Source organism: Apteryx mantelli, chromosome 9 (assembly GCF_036417845.1).
Source record: "Apteryx mantelli isolate bAptMan1 chromosome 9, bAptMan1.hap1, whole genome shotgun sequence".
Lineage (NCBI taxonomy): Eukaryota > Metazoa > Chordata > Aves > Apterygiformes > Apterygidae > Apteryx > Apteryx mantelli.
The window spans coordinates 29,178,069-29,206,026 of record NC_089986.1 but is presented as its reverse complement, the minus strand read 5'-3'; the positions used below and the strand labels follow the sequence as shown (position 1 = coordinate 29,206,026).

The 27,958-nt window shown below is 45.7% G+C and overlaps 1 protein-coding gene across 1 annotated transcript; it reads left to right on the top strand.

The window, feature by feature from the left end:
- Positions 1-27,958, top strand: EHHADH (enoyl-CoA hydratase and 3-hydroxyacyl CoA dehydrogenase). Its single transcript, XM_067302048.1, has 7 exons — positions 1-118; positions 9,691-9,794; positions 10,562-10,737; positions 12,218-12,329; positions 12,657-12,761; positions 18,582-18,923; positions 25,773-27,958. Exons 1-7 carry the CDS (start codon positions 42-44, stop codon positions 27,041-27,043), a joined length of 2,187 nt encoding a protein of 728 aa, XP_067158149.1. The 5' UTR covers positions 1-41; the 3' UTR covers positions 27,044-27,958.

Genomic DNA, 27,958 nt, shown 5'->3' with positions numbered 1-27,958 from the left:
GCGGCGCGGGGCAACGCGGGGCGGAGCGGTCGGTGCTCGCCATGGCGCAGTACGCGGCGGCGGGGGCCGCCACCGTGGCCGTCATCCGCCTCCGCAACCCGCCGGTCAACGCGCTGAGGTAACGGCGGGCTGGGCCGAACCGGGCCGGGCCGGGCGGGCTCCCAGGCAGCTCCCGCCAGGGTCTCCGTGCGCCGCCGCGGCCCTGCGCCACCGCCGGGGTGGGCGGCGGGTGTCCTCCCACCCTCCTCCCTGCCTCCCTGCGCTTCCCGTCCCTCTAACCGTGCTTCCCCCCGCCTCCCCCTTCCCCGGGTAAAGCCCCTCTGCGGAGCCCCGCACGGGCTGTCCTGGCGCACGGCTGCGGGCGGCTCGCCGGAGGGGTCTGGCTTCCTGCCTGACGCCCGCGGAAAACCGCCAGGTGCTTTTGAGCTGAAACGTCTCTTTGCAAAAAACACGCTGTGTTTTTCCGTGACTTCTCTTTACTGTCGTTTCTATTGATTCATGCAGGAGAGCTGTCAGGTTTATCAGTCCGTGCTTTCTCTGATGTCCCCCGGAATCCTTTTTAAAACTTAGCACATTTCTCATCACCCTCCAGTTTTTAAGTACGGAGGGGATGCTTCCAAATTTTTTCCAAATTTTCCAAATTACGCACCATCGTTAGTAGCTCAGCTCTTTCATCCTGCAGAGCCTTCAGCGCTCCCGGGCGAAAACAGCTGGCGCTTTAAGATTTGCTACTGTGTGTTTTATTTCGCCATTCCCCGTGCTCAGCGGTGCTTGCCCAGCGATTGCAGGCAGGCTGGGATCTGCGCTTCCAAGTGAGCACAAGGGTCGGGGCAAAGGGCCTTGTAAATAGGAGCCATGGCTGAGCCGGAGGAGCTGGCTCGGAGCTGGAGCCCCCGGCCGGCAGGGCTGCGGTTCAAGGAGCAGCAGGAGGTACCAGGCTAGAGGTGAAGCTGGATTAGCCCTCGGGGGGGGCTGTCAGAAGACTAGACAGGTAATTCGCTTTTTAAAAATAGTTAAGGAATTGACCTCTCAATACTGCTCTTGGTCAAGAAAGTCCCCAAGCAATCTCAAACACGAGCCAGAGAAAAACATAGTCAAACACAAATGTATGGTAGCCTCTGAAATTGTAGTTTCTCATGCATTTGAAAAGGATGTATATGTTCTTCTTCTTTAAATAGCTTGGTCTAAGGTTTGTTTACTTTTCAGTTAATTTAGCTCTAAGGAGCACATAGACCCTTTGTAAGCAGCTACAGCTGAGCCATAGTGTACATCCGATGCTTTTGCAGGAGCCAGAAGAACCACTGAAGTTATGCTCAACTTCTGTACCAGCAAGCTGGTTAAAAAGAAACAGAGAGACAAGCAAGAGCACAAACAGGAGATACCAGCTGCTGCCACCAGCCGTAGCAAGCTACGTTGTTCTGCAGTAGCTGCCAACGCTCGCTTTTCTTTTGCAACACATTTGAAAGAGGAGTGAGATAATTTTCATGTCCCCTGATAATTATCATGAGAAAACAAACTTGGAGTAACTTAATGAGATTAGGTGAACCAGGCTCGTAAGGCTCCCAGAAGTGCCAGCTGCAAAACGTCCCTTGGACCAGCTTGTGCCTAAGAGCCAGGAAAACTAGCTTGACCAGCCTCGGAAAACTTCCAAGCTGTTCCCACAGTGAACTTTCCATCCTTACCGTGCAGAGTACAAAATACAGAACTAAACGTACGTGTCCAGGCATCCTTAACTGTTCCGTTTGAGCAGTCTGTGATAAAACCCAAAGTGCTCTACTTGCCTTCGAGCACCAGCGGCACGCACCTGCGTAACTGCCTCTTAAACGCACCTCTCTGCCTCTGTTTCCATCCCCTGCGCTAGCAAGGACTGCATTGCAAGCCAGTTCGGGAGCTCGTGTGCCTGAACACCAGCTGCTTGTTTCCTTCTGCGTTTCGCTGAGGCCAGCTCCGTGTATCGGCTCCCTGTGCCGTCGCATGAGTAGCAGTGCTGGCGTGAGGGACGGAGTAGGAGTATGCGGGTACAGACTAGAAGCTGCAGTGTTTGAGTTTAGGTCAGGTTAAGCTGCTGTGAGACCTAAGCTCGAGACATGCCTCTGGTCTTTGATTGCACCTCGGGGAATAGGACAGAGGGACTTGGCTTGTCCCAGTCATCTTGTATCAAGCGGTTCCAGCTAACAGGGCCACTGTCTGAGACAGCTAAGGCTGGCTGGAGCGTGGTGGAGGTACTTCTACCTGGCGGTATGTAGCTTCAAAAGGAAAACTCATTTATTAAGAAGACCCGCTGAATTTGCAAGGAGCAAGTGTGGAGGACACACTGAGCTCAGCTTTAGCCAGGTTTGCATCATTTTGTTTTCTCTTGTGATGAGACCTGTTTCAGTAGGTGTCAGTAATTATTGCATACTTGCAGTCAGGCAGGTTTTAGCTGAGACCTTATGTAGCTAGGAAAGGTCGAGGCCCGTCGTGAGCCGTGTGTGCTCCTCCTGCTTCTGTATACATTGCATACGTTGCTAGAGTGGAGCAGGTTTGTGACTGCTATCTGAAACGTTTGCCGATGTAGGTGATAGCAGGCAGCGAAAAGTACAGAGAGGAGCCACGTCCTGCCATCCCGACAATTTGCTTTCATAGCGGGCACAGACGCTCTTTAAAAGGCTGGTGTGTGTTTCCCGCTCCGCGCCAGCCTCACCTCTCTCTCCCCATCGTGTGTGGTGCTCAGTGCTGTCACCCGAGCGTTCACGCCATCGCACGCAGCCATTAGCACTTAGAGGCCACTGGTGGGTAGGAATTTGCTCTTTGCCGTCTGACACCATCTGCTGCCGTGCAGATGCTCACAGACAGCCCTTTCCCAAGCAATGTGCGCTCACTTGTGAGCACTGCAGCAAATCACCCCCTTTTTTCTTCCGTCCTCACTGCTCCTCTTTAGCTCTGCCTTTGCTCCCCGTTGCCAGAGACTCCCCTTCCCTCCATGGCATATGCCAAACTTGTTTTTTTTTTTCCTGATTTGCAGAGGTTTCATTTTCAGAGATCTGCAGTCCTAAAGCATCTGTGAGACCACGGAGCAGAGGGAAGGGATTAGACATGCAAGGAACTGGGAAGCCTTTGGGGACAGGAGGAGGCTGTAAAAGGCAGGCAAGACTTCCAAGAGAAGGGATCAGCTGCACCTTAATCGTAGCAGAGCCAAGCTGCTGGCAGTGAAAATTAAAAAGGATGTAGAGTAGTGTTTAGACACTCGAGCTGGCAGGTGCAGAAAAGCTCCTGGTATGGAGTGATGCAGCCCGTGAGCTGGACATGCCGAAAATTAAGTGTGCCTCCGGAAGGCCAGGAGGGAAACAAAATGCAAACAATATCTCAGAGACCTGCTGAAAAGAGAATAATCAATTGGATACAGTGTTGCCAGGCCACTAATTTACAGAAATGACGGAGTAGGATGTGGCATAGGGGAGTGTATGTGTGGGATTAAATAAAGGATAACAGTGTAAGATTCATGACTGGAAAAATGAAGCATCCCTTTGGGTGGAAGTGCCAGGCTCTGTCCGCCTGCAAGGACTGTCCTGCTGACCCCGATCAGGATAATGATTAGAAAATGTTAAATGAGGTTAGAGAACATGACAGTACAATATAGAGACATGACAGTACAGATGTATACTGGAAATTAAGAGGCCTAAAAAAAAAATGAAAAGTGCATTTCAAGGGATGCTAAAACTGATAGCAAAAAGTTCTTTAAATTCATTGGAAGCTAGCTAGGAAATTGGTGGGATCGCTTGAAGATGTGTTGGGAAGAAGTCAGCATGGCCTGCGTAAAGAGAAATCCTGCCTTGCTAACCTGTTGGATTTCCTCAAGGACACAGATGAAGGAGATCAAATGGACACAACATATTTACATTTCCCGCTTCAAAGGTTATTAGAGAAACCAAGTTGCTGTAGGATTGGTGGGAAGGGTCTGTGATGGTCTGAAAGCTGGTTGCAGGACCAGAAGCAAAGGCTGGGGCTGGAGAGTCCCTTTCCAGGATTGAGAAGAGTCAGAGAAGAGTCCCCCAGATTTAGGTACTGAGACCATCTTCATCAATGACCTGAAGAAGGGAGGAAACAGTAAAATTGCTGAGTTTGCAGATTATACTCAGCGATTTTGGGCGTTCAAATGCCATGCTGATGGCAAAGACCCTCAGAAAACTGTGTGAATGGGCAAAAAGATGGCAAAAAGAGCTTCAGCATAGAGAAATAGAAGGCAAAGTATCAAGGGAAAAATAATCCAGATCAAGCTTACAGGGTGCTGAGCTCAAAACTGGCAGTTACAGCTCAGGAAAGGGATCATTGCCATTGATAGTTCTCTGAAATCATCAGCTCAGTGTGCCAGGACAGCTCCCAAGCCCACAAAATATTGGGCACCATCCAGCAGTACGCTGAGAACAAAACAGAGGGCATCAGTTTTCTGCTCTAAAAAACACCTTAAATACTGTGTGCCTTTCTGGACTTTGCATCTGAAGAAGAACGTAGAGTTAGAGAGGGTCTAGAAAGGATCACAGCCAAAATAATTCAGGGGATGGAGCGCTGCGTTAAGAAGCAGGCTGAAAAGGTTGAGGGTCATCAGTTTGGAGAGGAGAAGGCTGGGAGGGGATAAGGTCAAGGTTTTCAAAATCGTAGAGAAGGTAGATAAGTTAAAGGCATAGCTGTTATTTACCAAATCCTGCGATAATTGAACTAGGGGCATTTGATTAAACTAGTAGGAGACTGATTTAAAACAGATAATGTGGTTCTGTACAGAGCAGTGCAGAGCTTGATGCCGCAGGAGCCTGCGGAGGCAGATGGGCTCAGCAGGATCAGAAAGGGATTAGACAAATTCATGGACAGCAGATCCATAAATGGATGCTGAGAAGACTGGGTATGGTGTATACGGTAACAGCCCTAATACAGGGATTGCGGATGTTGGGGGAGTACAGGGGGAAAGGACCAGACTTGTATGTTCTCCATAAATGGCATTTTCTGCTAGAGACAGTGTATTGGAGTCTCACTTCTTTAAAGGTGGCTGAGCTTATTTTCAGGATTCCCTTGAACTGCTTTTTTTAAAAGCAAAAGATGTTTACATTCACAAATCCTCGCTAAAATCCGAAATTGTTATGGTAAATAATAAAACCTTCTTACAAATCCAGCACACCATCATTGCAATGAGTAGAGTTTTATGCGAAATGAAAGTAACCTGGTATGGTCACGTGCCAGAATAGTCTTATATCCTGGGGTGCACATGCTCTTTAACAGCGCCGACCATGCATTACTGAAATACTTAACATTGAATCATCTTGGCATAATCACTTTTCTTGCAGTCAAAATAATATATATGTGGTAGAGCTGACTATATAGCAAGGGATTAAGTATTGACTGAAATGCATGTAGTGAATTTTTGCATTGTTACTGTTAAATGAATGATACTGTCAAGGTAATGAAATCCTTATGCAAATTATGGTGACTTTTTTGTTTCTTTTACACTCTAGCTATTTAAAGTTGTGATACTCTTCAGTATTTTTATAATTTTACTATCACACATTTTACTATGATGCTTTCATTGAGAATTACACCTTTTAGTACCAGTTATAATGTGTGAGTTACAAGGCAATGCAGCCTCTGTGTTGGACTGCAACATATGTCCTGGGGAAAACCTATTCCTTTATCTTATGAGAACAAGAAGCTGCAAAAAAATCTGACCTTGCTTCCTTTTTGTCCCACAAAAAAATTCTCCCGGGGAAAAAGATGTATGGAGGAGGAAGAAATATTTGTGTAACAACAGGGTCAAGTTATGCTCTGGAAAAAGTAGTTCTGTTGCATCAATACAAGTAATACAGGTATTGAACTGTTCTTTTGGGGTAGCCTGAATGACTAACTTTTCTTCTGGTAGAAGGAGTATATTGCCATAAATGCTACAGGCTCCTAAATAATTTCCTATATAAGATCCTGAACCTTTCCCTCTGATGCAGACAAACCTTTTATTCGGGTATTTCGCATCTGCTCATTGTGCGCCTGCTGCAGCCACAGAAATGTTTGGTTGCTTCTTGTCTGTTCCTCAGGATTGTGTATGTTCTACACAATATTTTCAGATCGATAATTTAATGTTTGCTGGGGGATACTGGTACATACATTTATGCCTGCTTTGCACCATGGTTTGTTAAGCATAGTGACACTTCATAGCGGTTTTTCTCTTTAATCTCCCTGCTGCTAGGTGAATTTGGTATTTCTGCGGCCTGGCACTCCTCCACTGATGCAGAAAGCATGAAGGGACCTGTACCGAGTCATTTAATAGTCTGTCTTCATCATGGCCAAATTCTTTTTGCTTTAAGTTTCCCCTTCCAGAACCATTGCTAACGTCAGGATTTAGAGTTGACTTTGATTTCTGGGTGAGGCCGTTGCTTCCTGACCGTTCCCTCTCTGGCAGGAACACGTCTCTCGGTCCGTGGCAGCCGGGTCCCAGGGCTGTCCCTGATGCTGCCGCGTAGCCTGGCCTTTTCCAGGCAGCAGCTGATCCGGGAGCTTCTCCTCCACCCGCTCGGCCAGCTGCCCCGATTAACAGCCTTTGCTAAGAGCTTCTCTTTATTTTTGATTTGGAAGGAGGCATGTGCAGTGGTTAGGAGCTGGTAGGACTTCCCACACCTGGCGTACAGGGAACTTCTTGAACGCTCCTGCTTCTCCTTTCCAGGCTGTAACTTTTGTGCTTCAATGCTGAGGCACCCCTACAAGCACGGTTAGCTGGCCCCGACTTTTATACATTAGTACAGTGAAACATTTCCATTTACTTTATGACAAGCCTCCTTTCTATGTTAAATGTCCCTAAATATATTAAAACAACCTGCATAATTTGAGTACGGAGGCTTCTTTCTCAATTCTTTTTAATTCATACTCCTCTCCATTGGGTATCAACAGAGCTCAGCTCCCTTTTTACCAGCCACCAAGCTTCCGCATGAAACTGGGCTTACGGCTTGGAGAAGGCCTAGGGGGAGGGAGATTTTCTGAGGCCCTTCCTTATGTTTGATACAGCCTGGGAATAAGGAAGAGTCGAGGAAGGGGATCCAAGAGGGTGGGAAAATAGCAGGAGCTCTCAAAGGTGGCATAGGAAAAGTGAGCGGGGCCTTAGGATGGTGGTGCGGAAGGATGTCGGCTCAAATACGAGACACAGCAGGGACACCAAGCAGGAGACAGGTAGCCAGATCTGCTGCCACCTTCTCCAAGAGAGGTGACTTGCAAATTTGGTGAAAGCAGCCGTGATAAATGAGTCAGAGGAAGCGACTATAAATTGTCAAGGAGCTGCAAGGAAGCAGTTTGGGAATAGCTAGGCAGAGCCATCCCTCAAGGACAATAAAAAGGTGGTGGTGGTATCTGGAGAAATCAGCAGTTCTTTTACAGGATGGCGAAAACTAGATGGAGCTCGTCCAAACGCGGCCGGCAGTATCCCCAAATTGCAGCAGTGCTTGAGCTTGGTGGAGCAAAGTGAGGCCGGTACAGCCAGGTCACAAGAAGCCGGCTGCAGTGTCTAGATCTGCAGATCAGCTTCACCCAAAGGACAAGCGACGCAGCGGCCTGGTGGATGCGCAAACATGCTCCGTAATCAGCAGCGAGGGACACGGAGGTCGCGCCAAAGCTGGCCTTGAGCAGAGACGCCCGTTGGTTAAGCAAACGTGCATGTGTGCGCAGGCACCCGTGCGCACGGGGGAGGCTTTCAACCGAAAATCCGGTAGCGCCGCCGCCTTTCCTGTGCCGTCCTGCAGAGCCGGGGAAAGGGGAGAGGGGGCTTCTGCCTTCCTCCCCATTCGGAGCATCAGAAACGGAGAAAAGCGGCTGCGGCTGATCACCGATGTGCTTCTGAGAGCAAGCTATTCACCTACGAGGCAGCGTGGCTTTTTTATAGTCCAGATTATACATACACACATATATATATGTATGTATGTATATATGTATGTACATATGTTGAATTCTGCTTTGCCAACTCCCTCTGGATGGGAGCTGGGCTAAGATAGACCATGGATTTGATTCACAGTTCCTTTGCTCCAGAAATCCCGCTGAATTACATAGGAGCAAAAACTGTGTTTATTTGTTCCCCTTTTATCAACTCCAGCCTTAGACGATTAAAATAAGATTTATTTTGTAAACTGTGATAAAGCTGCCTAATCTGATTCTCTTCTCTATGCTCACTTCCTATTTTCTAAGACCTTTCCCATATTTTTATTAGCTGCTTCCTATCCCCCATTTCGTTTGGACTTTTGTGTCACCCTGACCAGACGTTTGTTGCAGATAGCTGGCATTTTTCTGCTGTTTTATTTTTTTCAGGTTTTGTGGGGAAAATACAAATTGTGCTATTTCCTCTGGCTGACCTGCTGGTATTGCAGGAGAGGCAGAGGAGATGGGGCTCAGGGCACGCGGGCTGCTTAGATGAAGTTGCCCTCTGTCCGGCGCAGATGCGCAGGGCACCTTAGATGAAGGGCAGATGAAATCCCTGAGGTTTCCTGGAAGGAAATTTGGGTGCAGAGGAGGATCAAGGGGAAGGTATGAGAAGAGCTGCGTGTGGCATTTTAGCAGTAAGGAGAGAAAGTGGCTGCAGGAGACTGTAAACCGGGGTGCAAAGCTTAGCTGAGAGCCTGGAAAAGCCAGGTGTGAATCAGAGGTATTATCTGTACATACAGGATATACACACACATGCACATACTCCATATATACACTTATATACTTATAAGTGTGTGTATATGAATATATTGGTATATAAATATTATAAATATTATATATAGGAAATGTCCATTAACACCTATATTAATAAAGAGCCTCATTTAACGCGTTAAGTGTTCATGCTCCTGCTTCTATGTACCAGCTTCTCTATTGTCACTGTCTTCAAAAACAGATTATACTATATATATAGTATATAGAGAGAGTGTAGAGTGTGTGTGTATATATATATATATACACACTCTCCCTATATGTATGCATGTATTTAGCTTTTAAGCTTCAAATGCCAAAGGGACCTAGAGTCAGGTCAGATTTTTAAAAAAGCTGATTTGTAAAAATACTATTTATATTTTTACTGTTTAATTTTGAAGTTCTTTGTTAATTCTTTGCTGGCCACATTTACTGCTTATGTCTGGAAAAACATTCTGATGAGACACAAAAAAGAGATTTGACTTAGTACTTTAGGCCCAAATTCACTCATGCTCAAATCTGGACTATGCAGAGACCTCTGCAAAGTGGAGGCATTATAATTATCAACACATCGACTCTGTGTCAGGTGTTTTATCCCTGGAGCTCATTTCCCTTTTAAAAAGTTCTTAGATTGTCAGTGGTTTAGCATTAATTACTTTTAAATTATGCTAAGCTGTTTTCCTCAAAATGTGGATGTTTAATTCATAAAGACTATTTCAAAAGAACATTGCCCTGTGCTGTTTGCTTTGGAAACAGCAGTGTCATAGCCGCAAGAAAACTCTCCAGCAGGTGAATGACAGGTCAGTGGTGACGAGCTCGGTGGGTTTTGGCACTTTCCACTGAAGCAAGTGGCAGTCTGATGAACAGATACCCCTGGCCAGGCTATGGTAGAAGACTGACTGGAAGAGACTTGCCTGGACTTACCATTCGTTTTCACTGGGCCACCGGGTGTTGGTGTGTACAGCACAGACCTGTAGGAAGCTAACGTAGTTGATCCTTAGTCACTGAATCTTTAATTTATTTCAGTTTCACAGTTATCCAGGCGTTGGAGGATGGACTGAAGAGAGCAGATGCAGATCCTTCAGTCAAAGCTATTATGATCTGTGGCGAAAATGGGAAATTCAGTGCAGGTAAGACGTTTTTCTTCAAACACATGCTGAGAACAAGAGAAAAAACTGTCAGTCCCTCATGTTGGGAGGTTCTCCGCCCTGTAACACTGCTGGGAAAACATCACAGGTCCTGATTTGGCTGGAAACAGCCATAGGACAGCAGGCTTTTTCTACTCTGCTGTGCCACAATTGCCATGAGACACAGAAGAAATTGGTTTGAGAGCCCTTCCAGGCCAGAAATGAGCTGGTGTGTGCATGCTAGAACGGGCAACAGCTTGGACTGTCTCATCTCCCTCATGTACTAGTGCAACCTTGACCTCTGTTTGTGCACAGTCTCTGGACGAACAACTGGTCCAGTACATGGAACGTGCCTGAGATGGTGCAATGGTGAAGAACAGATCTCTGGTTTTTGAAACCTGTGATGGGTTTCTTAAGCTAGGGAATTTCTGTAGAGCTCAACATTGCTTGTTACTAGTAACTTGAGCTTAATTCTTCCAGACTCTTTTTTTTTTTTTTTTTTAACAAGCATCTCTCTGAGAATTGCTGTAGAAATTGCATGATCCTTACAGGCATAACATATTTTTGTATTTAGCCTTCCCCTGAGCTCTCTGAAGAGGCTCAAGGAGCCAGAGTTTCCTGCAGTGGGTCCCAAGAAAGGTTGATTCCTTTTAACCCCTCCCTTTAGGGACTCCGTCATCTGTGAGCACCAATGTTTAATGGCACAGAGGGAAGGATCATTCCAATCTCCACCTTTCCCAGTTCCTCTTCATCTCTTTGTGCTTCCTCAGGAGCTGACATTCGAGGATTTTCTGCTCCTCAGCAGAGACGGGGTGTTGGCTTGGCCTCCGTAGTGTCTCTCATAGAAAGGAGTGAGAAACCCGTGGTGGCTGCCATTGAAGGCATTGCCTTGGGCGGAGGCCTGGAGGTGGCACTTGGCTGTCACTACCGCATTGCACATGTGCAGGTAACACGTGTGGTGAATGAGGGAGGCTGGCGAAGGCATCCGGAGCCTCTGGCTGTGTACGGGGTGGGGGACTGCTCATGGAGAGCAGCGGGGCAGAGTGCTTTGCAGGGGCTTTAGCGCAAGAGCTTCAGCTGCAGGGTGCGAGTCTCGGTGCGCTCAGACATTTTTCACCTAAAGCTCCGTCCTTGCCATTCTGTCATTAGTCTTCTTAAATAGCTAATTGCAATTCCTTTCTAAATACAGAATTGATCTGTAACTAGTAAAGTGAAATGGCTGCACCGGCACTTCAGTAAGTCTAAGCGTTAATTTGCCTTAGGTTTCAGTAAAGTAGCCATTATCTGATTTCTGAGGTAGGCAGCTGTATCCGGAGCTGTGCCCATCTCACTGGCTCACGCAGCCTGACCCGCTCTTGCTTACTTTTCTCCCCAGCCCTGTGAATTTTGCATTTCTTTCTGCTAGTGGCCTAGTTTCAACAGGTGGTTGAAGCTCAGCTAGGGTGGACCACTTGCTTTTTGATTCCCCTTGGGCTCAGCTTCCTCGGGGAGCACTCTGACCAACAGACAGCTTTTTAAAAAGTCTTCGAAAGAGTGATGCACTATTTCTTGAGCTCCCTCCCTCAGGATTCAGGAACGATGAACTGCCTTTTAGTGGTACCTGGTCTCCTTATAGAGACTTGTCACTGACGGGGGCATCGCCTTACTCTTGCAGCCTCTTTCTCCATGCTTCTGTGGTTTGCTAGAACATTATAATGAGGTGGTGCACATCACCCTATAGGCCACCTCAGAAGGATGCCTGAAGTAGCAGTCTTAAAATTACTCCAGATCTCTTAAGAACTGAATGGGAAATGTGCAAATTGTGATTTTTTAAACGGCAACAAAATCTGGATAGATTTTTAAGAGAATGCAAGATACTGCTTCACCCCTCTTCTGCTGCCCTGGCTTCTCTACCATCAACCCTACTAAAGGTCAAATGTACCAAGATGCATTCGAGAGCTTTCAAAGGAAGGTTAGTGAAAAGTTCAGTATGAAAGTGGTACCAGTCTTTCCTTCACTAAATTTCCAAGAATTAGGGTAGAGGGGTAACAGCTAGGTCACAGAGTGCCCTCAAGCATTTGGTAACAACTGCCTGACTTGTCAAGCTGCAGGGCTGCAAGCATTAGTTTGCACGTGTGTCATGGCCTGGAGGACACTGTGGGCCCCATAGCGCTCCTCCAGTGCTGTGCTAGAACACATACCTCTGCTGAACGGCGATGATGCCTCTGCTGCCTTTGTACACAAGTTCTTGAAAAGTTTGAGTGGGCTTTTGTTTTAAATGTCTTGTGTAGCAGAAAGCAAAGATGGGGTTTCTACGTAGAACAGTTTTTTGGAGGCTTCCAAGAGTAGCAGCATGTGAATTAGGCCTGCTCGTCTTTCCTCTTCTCTGCCACATTCATAGTTGTTTTCGCTAATCAGATCTGTTGCTGAATTTGACTTTGCTTTAGGCCCGGATGGGTTTACCAGAGGTCACCATTGGGCTCCTTCCAGGTGCTGAAGGCACTCAGCGACTACCCCGACTGATTGGGATACCAGCAGCTCTGGATATAATCACAACAGGTAAAGTACTGTGCCTTGGCCTGGCTCTGCGTATAAGGATGTGGCACTAAGCCATACTGCCAGCTTGGTCTAATGAAACGGGAATTTTTCTTTTACACATGTGAAGCTGCCTGAGTTGAAATTCAGCTTGCCTCCCCTAACGATGGACTTGGAAAGAGGCAGACTTATGTACTTTTGAAGCATATAGTTAGTACTGCATTTCTGTGTGCATGATGATGAGCATCATTCAAATTTGAAGCCAGTTACACAGCCGTTTGATCAGATGGAAAGGAATGAAATCACCTGCAATGCCCCACCGAAGTCACTTTATTTCTCTTTTTATCACAGGAAGACACGTTCCAGCAACTGAGGCACTGAAGCTGGGCATGGTTGATGAAGTTGTGGAAGAAAACACAGCTGAGGCAGCAATTCGCTTGGCAAACAAAGTGGTTGGTGAGGAAAGAATTGTAGCAATGCCAGGAAATCATTGGTGAGGTTTCAGGGCAGAAACGAAGAGTCAGAACAAAGCCCACTAGTTTGTTCTACTCCATATGCTCTCTTCTTCTCCATTGGGTTTTGGAATCTGTACAAAAGAAAATTAACTAGCAAATTTGTTTTCTGTGAAGTGTCTGAAGTGAAAAACTCAGAGCTGTTAGAGAACTGCAGAAATTCAAGTGAGGATTCAGAGAGGTATAGATCTACATGGAGTCTTCATGCTTCTTAATTGTACATCTAAACTCACGTGCTCCTCTGGGCTGCTCGCTCACAGCTCATTTTGGGGAGTATGTGCTCTTTCCATAAATAGTTTTGGATGACAGTCTGAGTTGGTATTGTATGTGGTTTGGTTGCCCAATCAATAATGGCTGATCAAAAATAACTTTCTCCTTCTAATGGAGGGACTGGTACACCTTCAGCCAAACTTAATGATCCATGAGTCTGTAAATGACTGTCTCCCTAATCCTTTAGTTGCTTCATTAGAAAATGGCCTGTGGAGACAGCAAGTATGTGAAGAGATTTTTTTCCACCCTAAAAGTAAGAAGATCAAATTCACTGGAGTTAACACTGGAAGAGGAACATTCCCTGTGCAGCATGAGGAGTTTCACCTTGAGAAAAGCATGACCTTTCTCCACTGTTAACCTTCTTGTACCTTGGGAGACATACACCATTCACTTCATCAGGATTGCATCTGGAGCTCTTCACATAAAATGCATGCAAGGAAGCAAAACGCTTTCTGCTCTTTTCTCATGACCTTTATAGGTGATGCTCTTTCAAGCTGGGGTGCTCTTTTCCTCCTGCAGTTCTCCTCACTAGAAACAAGACTCTTTCCTTCTCTGTAGGAATGCTTCTCCCACGCTAGAAGCTGAAGCAGTCTGAGCTTTGTCCTAGATGACAGTGCACCGTAGTTTTAAGATTGTTCAATGCATGGGCTATTCATCAAGATCAGTATCTTGCGTACTTCTTAGCTGCAACGTGGGATTTTGCCAGATAGGTGCAAAAGGGTGGTCTTTGGCTGGGTCTTCTGTAGTAGATATTCTTTTCTCTCGCTGTATTCAAATTACCATATTTTGGGGTTTCATTTTTAGTGAAGAAGAACTTATGACATAAGCAGTCCTCATTTCTCTTTTCCCATATATATTTAGACTATTTAAATACTGTTTTAGAAAGAGATGGGTGATATACTTTACTATTGCTTATAAGAAAAGCAAAGACAGTTTGGGTTGCTGATCTTGTCTGCCTGTTCTGAATGCGAATTCTCCCTTTCTCTTCTCCATCTGTTGGGAGAGCAATGAAATATTGTTTTCTAGGGAAATTGCCCCAACAAATAATATGTTCCCTTTGATGTACCCTCTGGACTTCTGAACGATGCCTTTTGTAATATACCAATATTGATGGCAGAAACAGCGTATCATAAAATGAGTAACAGATACATTGCTAGAACTGGCAAGCATTCTGGCTTTCAGCAAATCCTGTGTGACACTGGGTGAAACTGATAGACATTTGGGGGCTTATTTCTTCTCTGTGACAGGCATTGTGAAGCGATTGAGAATTGTGAAAGTCAGCTTGACCTTCGAGGAGCAGCTCAGGAATGAATGAGTCATTGAGCGCACTATTCCTTGGTGTAACTCACTTTTTGGAATGTACATGTCCACTGCCATTACTGGCAAATTCCTGTTCTCTAGCTTCATCTTCATTGGAAATTGTCACTAGCGGGAAAAAAATAATTCTTTCAAGAACGGGATAATCAAACAAGGATCCTAGCTGGATGTCCAGCAGGTTCACTGTCTCTTCCAGGCTTGCTCATTATTTGTTGTAGCCTTTCCATCAGTTTATTGTTGTTTTAAGTTATTCCAGTGATAAATTCCAGTGTAACTGAGGATGTTTCATATCACACTAGACACCGATTTGGACAGAACTTTAAAAAGCTGCTTTCAGACCCTTTTCAACAGCTTTGCTGACATTTGCAGTATGTGCTTTAACAGCAAAAATACTGGAAAGAGTCAGCTAATCTTTATTTCCCTCCTTCTTGGAAAATTTATCATTAGACCTTGTTGAAGAACAGGAAAAGTTTTGATGCACTATTTAGTTGCAGATTACCTGATCAAGTTGAAAGAATGGGGCACCCAGAGCCCCTATATTCATTTGGATCATTTCTGGCTTTGGCCTTTGCTCAAAGTTAATATAATTCTCCTGCCATATAAAGGCAAACCAACACATTCAGTTCTATATCTCAAGCACAAACGTACAGGGCTGCAGAAAAGATGTGAGAGTCTCATGTAACTGGTCTGACTTTTGTTCCCGTGCGAGCTCAGATTTCAGTGAACATTTTTCAGATGATCTGAAGAAAACCAGAGATAGAGTTGCACAAAAAAAACCCTGCCATCACAGAAATCCACTATCTTCGTATGGCATGCAGCATTTTGTTTCCAATAAGATTTTTTATGTGAGCTTTGCAACTGTTGGCTTCTTGCAGAGCAGTTTGGCTAAATAACTACTTCTGCCACTGATGGAATTTCTATTTTGGGCTAGGGAGAGTTGTGCTGGCAGATCAGTCACCAAGAGCCAATTCAGAAATTATTTTCTTCTAAAGCTTTCTCAGCGCTGGAGCTGCAGTATCTTAAGGCAGGAGATCAGTCTCGGATGATTGGCCTTACTGAAGCAAGGCTTCCTTGATTGAGTCAATATGCAGTTGACAGAGCTACCTGCATGGTAGGTGTGTTAGGAAAGCATCTCCATCCACACGTATTCCTAATGAGGAACACCTTCCCACAGACAGCTCTGAATAAGCTGTTATAGGAGCACCCAGAGGGAAGCATTGAGTCTAAGTTCAATTTTCCAGTGAAAAACAAGAATTACATAGTGCAGATTAGCCAGTGAGCATATCTTCCTAACCTTCTTCAGACAAATTTGCCTCTTCAGGGAAAAAAAAATAAGTGTACTTCTGCAAGCATTTTTTAGAAGGGAGGAAGAGACAGGAGCTAAATCTGTGGAGACGAGGAGGATGTTCTTTCATTAACTGCTCTTGATAATCGCTGCACTAATTCAAAGTTGCATTTCATAATTTGTCCACCCGATGGCATCACAAAATTGAAAAATTGCCGTAATTGCTCATGGCAGGCTGGAGAACAACACAGGAGCTGATCCTCCACGCAGCAGTCGTTGAAGTTCCCCTTTTATAATCTTCCCTTGCTCTCTGATTACATCTGTTGATTGACCTCTGCTGCCTTCTCAGAGCACAAAAGCATCGATGGCCTGCACCAAAGAGCCAAGCAAAATCAGTCTGATTTGAATTAGTTTGGGCTCTGTCAGTATTAAATCCTGTATGGAAAGATGATTATGAGCTTTGGACTGTAGACCACTAGTGGTAACTGTGGAGAAAGGATGCATTTCTTCCGAGTCTCAGGAAACCGATAGGAATAGCAGATACTGCTGCTAGCTAATGGCATGTGCTAGCTTTAAATAGAGACTGCTGGAGGAACAAACTCGAGTAAAACAAAGCAGATGCCTTTGCTAGCTCCTGTGGATGGATGATACCCTCGCCCTGCAGTACCAGCGACTGATACTGTTCATCATCTTCCTGCCTCTTTGATTTCACAAATCAAGCTGTGGGCAGCCTGCACTGATCTCTTCTATTCAGGTTTGGATTTGGATTATTTTTCCCTGCTCATAAATATGCTCCTGGTTCTTATTAGTATTGCAGCAGCAAATGAGCCATCATTTCAGGTGCTATAGAAATACTCAGCAAAACCAAAGGGCTTACAGCTAAATAAGGGTTTCACTACAGGACTCGAAAGAGAGTTACTTTTTTTTAATCATTCTGTGAGGAACTCTCTCATCTCCCCCATCAGTATTTGCACTTATAAGTGCTGTTTGCTATCCGAAGACTATGCTTAAAGGCTCCCAGTAGCATTCCCCTTTACAGATCCTTTCCACATCATTAGAGATGTCACACGAAGTCTCCTGATGTGCCCAAAGTCTCATATAGTCTTCCAGCCATCAGATCTGCTTATGGGACAAACCTGAAGTTTTCTTTTGTGATGAAAGGAAACCTACTATGTAAGTCCTCAATTAAGGACAGTGGAGGAAGAGCATTTTCAGGTAGAAAACATACATTTGGGGGAAGAAGGAAGGGCTCAAAAATAAAGGGACATTATTCTGACTAAAATCCTACAGCAGTAGTAGCTTTAGCCACCATGTTCACCGTCAGTGTGAAAACATTACTTTGATGAACTCAGATTAGAAGGGAAGCTACCTACAGAATGAGTGTTTATCTTGTGTGTACGCGTGTTCTCTAAAAGGCCTAAGTAAAAAGCTTGAACTCTGAAGATGGTTGCTCCAGGAAATCTGTATCTTTACTCATCCTGGAAACTCACATTTGTGTTACTCTTAAGTTTGCCCTCCCTTGGAGGAAGATCTGGAGTCAGGGCAAGGTCCTTGGTCAGCTTGATTGACCTTGGTCAGCATGATTGCAGTGCTGTCCACGTTCCTGCTCTTCAGCACCCCGTATACGGCAGGGCACCAGATTTCCTGCTCCTGAGCTTTCCACCCGACACACTGGCAGCTTCCTAGCTCAGGCACTAGGAAGAGAAGGGAGAACTAGATACAAAATGCCACCTTTGAAGAAAACATGATCCTACAGCAGAGCTGACATAACGAAAGCTTGGGTAATGAGGCTGTATTCCTGAGAGCTTCTCAGAGCAGCAGATATGGAGGTCCCCATTGGAGCAGGCCCACCCACTTGGTGGCTGTGCTGGAGGAATCATGCTGCAGGAGTCAGTGCAATAGCTTCTGGTGTTAGCTCACAGTTAACTAACAGCCTGGATGCCACTACAATGACAGAAGGTTCTATATGAAAATCTTGTAATATTAAGGAGATATCTCCTGAATTTCTGATCTTGTTCCTCAGTGGTCTTTACCGAAGCAAGCTGCCATTAGGAGCATAGGAACAGGCTAAGTATAGACAGATCAAAGCTCTCCCAGGAGGCACCGAGGTTTGTACTTCTGAAGGGGATGGGAAGGATTTGGGTGTCTGAAATGTAACTAACTTCTCTCAATTAAAATCCTTTTTAGGTATCACCATAGCAACCTGGGTCTGTAATGAGCCTCATGTATTTGTGTGGCTGCTTGATCCACCTCTTGCTGACACAGAAGCATGAACTCTTCCTTATTATTCATTTGCTCCCTAACCCATGCTGCATGAGCTGTCCTCCCGGTTACTCCCAAAGGGAATAGAGGGACTCCTGCCGTTAGGGAAGAATTAAAGCCAAGGTGTATATCCCAGTCTTTCACATAAATACCTGGCTCAGGACCTTGGCTGGAGCATTTCTGGCTAACAAAGGGGATTAGGCACCAAGTACTAAGCAATACTGGAGGAAAGCTGTAGTATTGAGGCGTACAGAAGGAGCAGGTAGAAAAAACCTTCCCTATGTGACAACTGAGACTGTGGAGTAAGAGCTGGAGAAATCAAGGCAGCATCCATAACTGAGAAAAGAAGGGGAAAATTGCTTGTCCAAAACTGAAATCTTGCTTTGTTTATGTCTGGGAAGAAGGCACTTGAAAAATTGTAATTGTCAGGGTGAGCAGAAAACTGAAGAGGAGTGTCAGACATTTTAATGCCAGACCCAGGTTGCCATGTAAATCCTAATGCAATGAGTTCAGCAGGAAGAAAAAAAAAAAAGACTGCATTCCTGTTCCATGTAGAAAGACGTGAAAATCTGTAGTGCTCCAGGAAATGAGGATGCTGGGCTGTTCAGTAACTCCTTCTCTCTCCCCCAGGCCAACCGTTGGGACCGCGCCGGCTCAGCCTGAAGCCAGTGCCGAGACTGCCCAACGCCGAAGCTGTTCTCAGCGAGGCTCTCGCGAAGGTGAGGAAGCAGGCCCGCGGGTGCCTGGCTCCAGAGCTGTGCGTCCAGGCAGTCAAAGCCGCAGCAGAGCTGCCCTTCGCAGATGGGGTCCGCAAGGAGCAAGAGCTGTTTAAGGTCCTGCTGACTTCAGGCCAGGCCCAAGCGCTGCAGTATGCTTTCTTTGCGGAGAGAGCGGTGGAGAAGTGGACAACACCCAGCGGTGCTTCTTGGAAGAGTGCTTCCCCTCAACGTATCCACAAAGCAGCTGTGATAGGTAAGGGAACAAGGGAGCCATTGTGTTTGCTGACCATGCTGCCATCAGCAGAGCTGAAGGGGCATAGACCAAGTATGATGGGGCTTTACCATGGTAGAAGGTGGCCAGGATTCCCAAGCAGTCACTAGCCAGAGGCACCAGTACCCACCACAGGCAAAGACACTCCAGGCCCATAGGTGACACAGGGAAAAGCCATCAACACTAACGGCCATCACGCATAGGTGAGCTCAGAGATGACATTAGATGACAAGTCACATCCTACTACATCATTATGATCCCACCTACCTTATTCTCACTTCAGGGACCATTTCATCTGCCTGATCCATTCTAAATAGGGCTGTGAGGAGTCCTGGCTTTGTTTCCACATTATAAGCAGGTTTGCAGGGAGTTCTCCTCCGCCTGGTCTAGCTCTGCACTGCAAGTGCTTGTGCAACGAATCACTCAGGGATGTATTAATACGAAAATGTTTTGACAGCTGTATTTTAAGAAGACTTCATCTCACTGGGATCCACTCTTGCCATTTTGTAGCCCAGCAAGATAATGCCTTCATTAATTTTTTATAAGAGCAATTTAAATAAAACCCTTTGATGCACTGCTGAGATTAAAAATTAAAAAAAAAACCTCTCAGCTCTGCCTGTTGATAGTAGCACTCGAAAAACAGTTAGACAAGTAATGGAGCACTTGGAAAACATCCATCCTGTTTTAGAGGAAACTCACCAGATCGATACTGCTCTTCCCCAGCTACTTCTCAGATCTGTCTTGTGCTCTGCAGTGTGAGCTCTCCACAAGCTCATTTCAGGCCATGGAAACACCTTCAGTGCCCTTCTTTTCATTAACTTCAGTGGGTTAATCTGTGTCACATTTTTAATGAAAGCATTTCTTTTGAACATTGGTCCACCAACCCTGTGAAGAAGGTGTGGATGTCACAGCATTCAGGTTAAAGGCATGGATTATTGCTAACTTTCCTGTGACTTGCAGAGCACAGTACTTTGGACACATGCAAGCACAGACAGTTCAGCCATGCAATACAGTCTTTGGCAGGAAGGGCTTGTGTTGAAGTTTTGTAGGAGTGACTGGATGACAAGAATCAGTGGTTAGAATGGGCATCCTTTGCTATTTAATGATAAATCATGTTAGAATAAGACACTTGCAAAATTCCAACCCAATGAAAAACAGCCAGAAGAGCTGGTCTGAACAACCAGTTTGCTTATTTTGGTGCTGTGACTGAGCTAAAGTGAGTATTAAGGACAAATCCAGTCTTCTTGAAAGGTTCTAGTAGAACCAGTTTATGCCTTGTTTCTGGGCTGGACTGGCTGGGCTATATCTCCCACACATTGGATTAGGTATTTGCATCTGTGTTTCAGACAGGTTTCTGAGTTCTGGTCAGAAACTATCCCCTAATCTCTACCCTGAGATTTCCAATTCCCATGTACCTGGTTACAGGCAAGGCTCAGAATAATCCATAACCTTTTGCAGAATAAGCAAGCTAAGTGCTTTGATGCTTTCACTGTCAAGCAGAATCTGCAACTCCAATCATTTTCACAACTCTGGGAACCTCCCCTAAATTTTCAGTACTTCATAAAGCATGCAAACCAGAAGTGGAAGCAACATTCTAGAAGTAACTATACCAAGACAAGGTACCAAGAGGGTGTTTCTTTCTTGCTCCTGCTCGGCATTCCCACAGTAACATCCAAGCATCACATAAGCCCCATTTATCACATCCTGTTACCTATCTACTGTCAGGGAGCAGCAAGGGCAGCTGCTCTCCAAGGGACAGCAAGCCAGGACACAAGGGTAATATCACCTCACCACAGTGAGGAGGCAGGTTGGACATCAAGCTGGGAAGTCAGCCCATGGGTCAGGATCAACAGTATCCGTAGCCAGGCACAAGCATGGCTGGAATAGAGCTGGAGACCAATCCTCCTCCCACACAGCTCAGGCAGAGAGTGAAGGCCACAGGCTGAGCTTAAATGGGCTCCTGGGCCCCTGGGCAGGGTGTGGGTGGAGGCCCCAGGTGAGGCTGCTTAGGGCCATTAAAGCTTATCAGCACACTCAGGGTCCTGATGTCTATCAAGACTCCTAATTCCTTTTCTGAACAGTTATAGCTTGCTTTCTTTATGCTAAGCGTACACCTTGTCCTTCATTTGATAAGTGACATCTCCCATTTTGGAGGCTGTTGATCACTTTCTGGCAATATTCAGTCTGTTGCCATGTGAAGTATCACTGCTTCCCATTACCTAGTTCTTTCTGCCACCCCACTGGGCTTTTTCTCCTTCCTTTGGAAGGTTTTCCTCCTATCTTGCCTTTTGATATCAGTGAAATAGCAAGTCCTTTGGAGGCAGGTTTGGAACATGCCAGCACAATTGCATTTTTTTATCTCAGACTGCTGTAACACGAAGTCGTTCTCCAGTCAGTGCCATGCTGTGTAGGATCTCACAATTTCACATTCTTAGTCTTTAGCACATTCTTTTAGCACCAGAAATCAAAATCTTAGGGAGGTTTTTGAGGGCCTGACCTTTTTTAAAAGAGTGCTGATCATCTCTGTAAGGCACTGAGTCTACACAGGTCATCCAGGTTCTCTCTATTTTCACTGCAGAGAGGAAGGCACTTAGGGCAGGATCTTGCATCCATTTTGGATGGTTGGAAATCATGCAGCCCCCTTTTTCCAATAGACAGTGCCCTGCTGTTTCACTAACTAAAACCCTCCTGCGTTATGCTGCTGCTTCTGTCCTTTATTGCTGCAAGATGAGACTGAGAAGATCGGTCTGGTTTCCTCAACCTTCGGTACCTTTTCTGTAGGCGCAGAGGACCTTTCAGGTATGGAAGCAGTGCTGTGAATGCTGGGGGAGCCTTGCCTCACGGCTCCCCTGTCTGTCCAGTGTTAGCAGGAAGTCATTGCGGGGAGTAAGCACATCGCTTGCTGACCACGTCTTAACATAGATTCAGCATCAAGGATTATCTGTCATTTTTGCGAGCACGCTTCGTAGATAGCCTTGCCAATGGATCGGCAACCTTTCCTGCAGAGTCCTGCCTTCCCACCAGCTGGCTTTGTCTGCAGTGTCCTCACTGAAAGACTGATAAGCCACAACCCCCAGCTCTGTGGGATCCCTCCTGCTATTGGCTTAATCGTCCTTGGCTGTCTTCAGCCACACGTGTGGTCACCTAGTTCCTTCGCTTCTGCTTGGTCTGAACTGTCGGCTCCCATCTCCTTCCCCTTTCCCTGGTTCCTGGTCACCCAGAAAGAGAGTTCCTCTCTCCTCCTTCTGCAATCTTTCCATAGCGCCCTGCCTGCCTTCAGTATCACATTATTTCTGATGGAAATTAATCCCCTGAAATAGAGAAAGAAGCAGCTCCAATTTGCAGCAGTCTACTACCTTGTTATTTTTAACAGGGAACTGGAATAGTCTTTGCATATCTTTACCAGGCTATAAAGCCTTTGCATATCTTTACCAATCTATAAAGTATTATTGCCATTACTGGCATTTTACAGTCCAAATATGCAGTACAGTTTGGTTTATTCTCTGCTGATTTGTATTTCTCTCGTATTTGTGACTGTAGATGAGTTGTTCTATACATATTTTGAGTTCATGTGGTTTGAACCTTGTTTTTTTAAATTCTTAATTTTGCATGTTTTTTTCATATTCTAAATACTTCATGTGACAGATCAATAATTAACAATCATTATTCTCTCAGCTTGCCCAGCAAAAGGATTTGTCATACGCATATCTGGCCTGAAATTAAAGGGGTTCAAGGGTAATTTTATTTACATGTCAAAGCTATGTTTCACAAAAAGACCCCAAGGAAGATGGCTAGACACTCTGTTCTTGTCTCTGAAGCAGATTTCAGTCTTCTGTTGAAAGCTGTGCCTTGGGCGTGAAAGATGGTAAGGCAGCTCTGAAAACAGCCCCCCCGAATGGAAGATAAGAATATAGGGGGGTTATTTTAGTGTGATGATCTGGGGGAAGTCAGAGCACAGGCCTGAATTCCTTAGCATGACACTACTGAGAAAGAAAACTGAACATACAGTAGAAATCAGTTTACTTGGAAATACTTCATGGCCGTGTTTTGGTTTCCACAGTCTGGACTGAGCGTGGGACATTTCTCCGTCTCTTTCCTCTACAGCCTTTGGCACATGCAAGGTCCCATAATTCCCTACCATTTTTTCTACTTCAATACGTTCTTCCCCAAGATCACTAGCTCTATAAAATCAAAAGGGGAAGTCCTCAGAAATGCTTCTTTCCCTGCTAAATAACTCCTTGGTTTTTATAGCCCAATTTTAGAAAATATTTCCGGGGGAGTCATGCTGTGCAAGCTCTAATGTAATAAAGCCCTTGGGGCTTTCATTACTCTATCTGCCAGCTTCATTAAACATCATTTCATTCAGGCCACTGAAGAGTTATGTAGTAAGTTGAGAGACAGATTTTCTAGGTCAAAAACAAGCTTGGCAATCTCATATCTTGTCTATAAGCCTATTCATGTGGCCTAGAAAATGAAATACTACAAGTATGTATGCCTGTCTATGATGGGGTGGCAAAAACCTAGATGGTAGTACTCAAACTACACGTTGGGGAAAGCAAATAGTTGAATTGGCTAATGTACTGCAGAGCTTTCCTTGAGAAGCAAGTTGGAAAACCTCTGCTCATGGAAGGGGTTTTGCTCTAGGAGGAAGCAGCTTGTTCATATTGTGAGAGAACTGCAAAGTTTTCAACCACGAGACCAAAGCTGAGAGGAACAGGAGTTATTAAGGCCCATGGTGTGTGGGCTATTTCTGTAGCAGCACTTGGAAACTCTAGGGAGAAACCCCAGGTCTCTGCCCTGGAAAGAAAAGAGAATTCAAGAGGGAGCCACGAAGACCTGGGATGTGGTGCTGCAAACCGCTGGTGCTCGAGGCACTGTTTGCTCACCGTGATGTCTAAAGAGAGCCTCAAACATGGGGCTAAGCTTGGTGGGGATCCAAGAGGTGCTGTATTACCCTCCCACGCTGTTTTTTTTTTAAGTCAGCAAACCATGAGCAATGAAATACTAAGAACGGATTGATTTTCTTCTAGTCTTATTTTCAAATTAATTTTTAGTAGTACTTGATTATGAAGTAACAGATCTAATTTCCTAGAGAGGAACTTCAGCGTTTGCTTGAGAGTGAATGGTCGTTTGTGAGCAATTTGCCAGATAGTGATGTCTGTAGAAACGGTGTTCTTGTAGCTAAGCAGGGCATGTTTTAAATATCTTGTGTGTACACAAGCTGTGCAGGGACAGCACTAGATCGAGGGTGTGTTACTTGCAGGAAAAACGTACTACCTGGTTTGACCTTGATTGTAGGAACTTGTTTAACTGATGATATAATTTCAGCTCTTCTTCATAAAGCTGCTTCCAGCAAATGTTTTAATCCCCTTGTTTCTGTTTATTTATTTAGCTGATTGACTTTTGTTTGTAAACCTGGAATTAAAAAAAAAATCATTTTTATAGAATTATAACAAACCTGTACTTTGTTTAGCTGTTGCTTTATTTGGGATATTCATAATCCTGACATTCAGGTGCATCATCTGCCTCTTGGGAATGCTTTGCACTTTTAAAACTGATAAAATTGTGCCGGCCTTCTCTTACTAGTCTGTAATTGCTTAGTCCAAAAAGCCCCAGTCGGGGGAGAGCAGGATAGCTAGTGTGGGCTCAGTCTCACAGGAAAGTGTAAGTTAGTGAGGCGTTTCATTTAACACAACAGAGGGAAGACTGGTGGAAGGGCTCAGAAGAAGGGAAGGGATCAGGCCAGTAACCTTCACACTGGTATTCCCAAGGGATACAAGCTGGGAATAGTGCATTTATGGACCTTTGAGAAAAAATATTGCTGGAATGGATGTTCAGTTATGAGAGCCTGGACAAGAGCTTTAACTGCATGGTTGGATAAGGAAGACTGTGTCTTAGAGTTGTTATAGAGAAAGAATCTTCAAAAATTAGCAGTGGTCTGTATTTGGGGACTTGGAGGGTTCCCAGTGGACAGACATGCCCAATATAAGCGTGAACAAAAGGGTACTGGTGATCCAGATTGATTAAAAAGGAGACGGAGGATGTTGAAAAATGGGTTAAGAATGCTGTGTTAGCTCAACCCAGTTTGACCTGGCAATGAGAGATGTATGAGACACTAGAGAAAAAAGCTGAGGTTTTACTTTAGGCAGAAGATTAGAGCAGATCAGTGTCTGAGAGACTTTATAGAAATAGCAGCTGAATTTGTGTTTACATCAAAGATTACACAATAAAGTGCTGAGGGGGAAGAGAAGGAAGACAAAGAGGAAGCTTGAAAGGAGAAGGGAGAAACCAAATCTCTGAACTTCACTGGGGTTAAACTCCCTGGGGGGTTTGCTTACCCATAATGTTCTGCCAGGAGTGCCCATCAAGGATCATCTGCCTCCCTGATACCCTCAGGGCAAAGCTTGCTTAGGAAACCACCTACTAGAAGTCAATAACAGAGTTGAAGTTGAAACTCAGGTCTCCCGACTGCCATTCCCAAGTTCTAACCCTTAAATGATGCTGGTTTCCATAGGCATAAAGTTTTGCAGGAGGAAGACGTGAATCACATGGTCCACATACACTGGAGTGATCTGATCGTTATTTTGTAATTTCAGGAGGACATTAGCTTGCCTCTATGCTATTGCTTTTGAAACATTTAGGGTCACTGAAAGACAGAATTCACCTTCCTTTTTCCTAGTCTCCATTTTTTTCCCCGTATCTGTGTACCTCTCATTTTGCATAGACTTCTGCTTTTTATCCTGGAGATACCACAAGAAGTGCTATTATTGAGTGATTAATCATAACAGCTTGCGTTCGTAGCCTCTGATTCTGTCTCACTTCTCTCCCTAGGGCTGGGAACCATGGGCCGAGGCATTGTGACTTCTCTGGTCAAGGCCAACATACCCGTGGTAGCCCTAGAGCAGGATCGGGAGTATCTGAACATGGGAAGAGAAGCTGTGATGCTCCTTTTGGAACGTGAGGCTTTGAAAATGAAGCAGGGTACCCAGGCCCTGGATTTCCATAACCCTGCACGTCTCCAGTTCACTGTGGACTTCGAGGCATTGCGGGATGTAGATCTAGTTATTGAGGCTGTGTTTGAGAACATGGCTCTAAAGAAGGAAATATTTCACAAGCTATCAAGAATCTGCAAGCCGGGGGCCTTTCTGTGTACAAACACATCAGCCCTGAATATCGATGAAATAGCTTCTGCCACGAGCCGCCCGCAGCAGGTCATTGGCACACACTTCTTCTCCCCTGCTCATGTGATGAGGCTATTAGAAATAATCTATGGGTATCACACATCCCCCACCACCATTGCCACTGCCATGCAGCTCGCCAAAGTGCTGAACAAAGTTGGAGTGGTAGTAGGGAACTGTTTTGGGTTTGTGGGGAACCGAATGATGCATCCTTACCTACAACAGGCAGTTTTCCTTTTAGAGGAAGGAAGTAGACCAGAAGACGTAGATCAGGTTCTTGAAGATTTTGGGTTTAAGATAGGACCTTTCCGAATGTCTGATCTTGCTGGGCTGGATGTGGGCTGGAGGTCCCGGCAGGGCCAGGGCCTCACTGGGGCCTCACTACCTCCAGGAACGCCTGCCCGCCAGCGGGGTGGCCATCGCTACAGCCCACTGCCTGATCTTCTCTGTGAGAAAGGCAGGTTTGGCCAAAAAAATGGAAAAGGCTGGTATCAGTATGAGAAAGCTGGGGGCAGGACAGCTAAGGCAGACCCATGGCTTCACAACTTCCTGTCCGAGTACAGGGACACCCATCACATCAAGACCCGCTTCATAGACCAGGAGGAAATCCTGGAGCGTTGTCTGTTTCCCCTCATCAATGAAGGTTTTGACATCCTGGCTGAGGGAATAGCTTCTGCCCCAGAACACCTTGATGTGATTTACATCAATGGCTATGGGTGGCCAAAGCACAGGGGTGGCCCCATGTTCTATGCCTCTACCATTGGGCTGCCTCGCCTTCTGGCTAAGCTCCAGAAATACTCTGAGGCTCACCCAGATGTTCCCAGCCTGCGGCCCAGTGCCTTTCTGAAGAAGCTGGTAGCTATGGGGAACCCTCCCCTCAAAGAGTGGATGTCTAACGTAAGCCGACACAGCAACAAGCTGTGATTTCGTTGACTCCCGCTCTATAAATTCAATGGATGCTGATCTCAAGAAACAGGTGCTGTAATTGCACTGTCTTTTCCAATCAACACCAAAGTGCTATAGGCTCGTGAACGATGTTACTGACCTGCCTGGGCCTTTGCAGAGAAGAATAACTTTACCCAATGATTGCTCTCAATCCCCGCCTTGCTGCAGGTAATCACGGCCATCATCCGTTCTTCCTTCTCACCACCAGCCGTCACTCACCTTATTTCCACATTGCTGTGTAAAGGCCCAGCTCATTTTACTCTGCCTTTACGTCTTCACAGCTGTGTGTCTTTTCCAGCCTTTCTCTTGCCAAAGGAGAGGAGCAGCATCCACCTCCCACAAAGCAAATCATGGTGCGAGGCAGGAGAGAGAGGTGGTCACGTTAGACTGTCTGGATCTAACAGATCCTGGCCCAGATCTTTTTCCGAGTTTTTTGAGATCCTCCCCCTGCAGCTCACTTCCAAAAGGGATTCCCTGGTTCTCCTGAACATGGTCTGCTGGGCCTGCTCCCTTCTGCTCCTGGGGGAGAGGTGGCACCAGGGGCGCAGTGCCTTTCAGATGTGAATCCTAATGAGAAGGAGAGGGCTGCTGAGGACAGGCAGCGAGTCCCTTCCGCCCCGCTGCAGAAGAAATGCTAACAAATGACAGAAAAGCACACCGGGACGTGAATGGCTCGAGGACTGCGCAGGCAGGAAGGTTGCTGCAGGCGCGCGGAGGGCCAAACTTGCCCCAAGCTTGGTGCTTTGGGGCAGTCTCCTCCTGCTCGTCTGCAGTGAATGTAGCCTCCAGTCTGGGGTGGGGGAATAGATGGGTCTGGGTTCCCTTCTCAGGAAGATAAACACTGGATGACTAAGTGGTGCTTTCTATTTTAATAAAACTGTTCTGATTATCTAA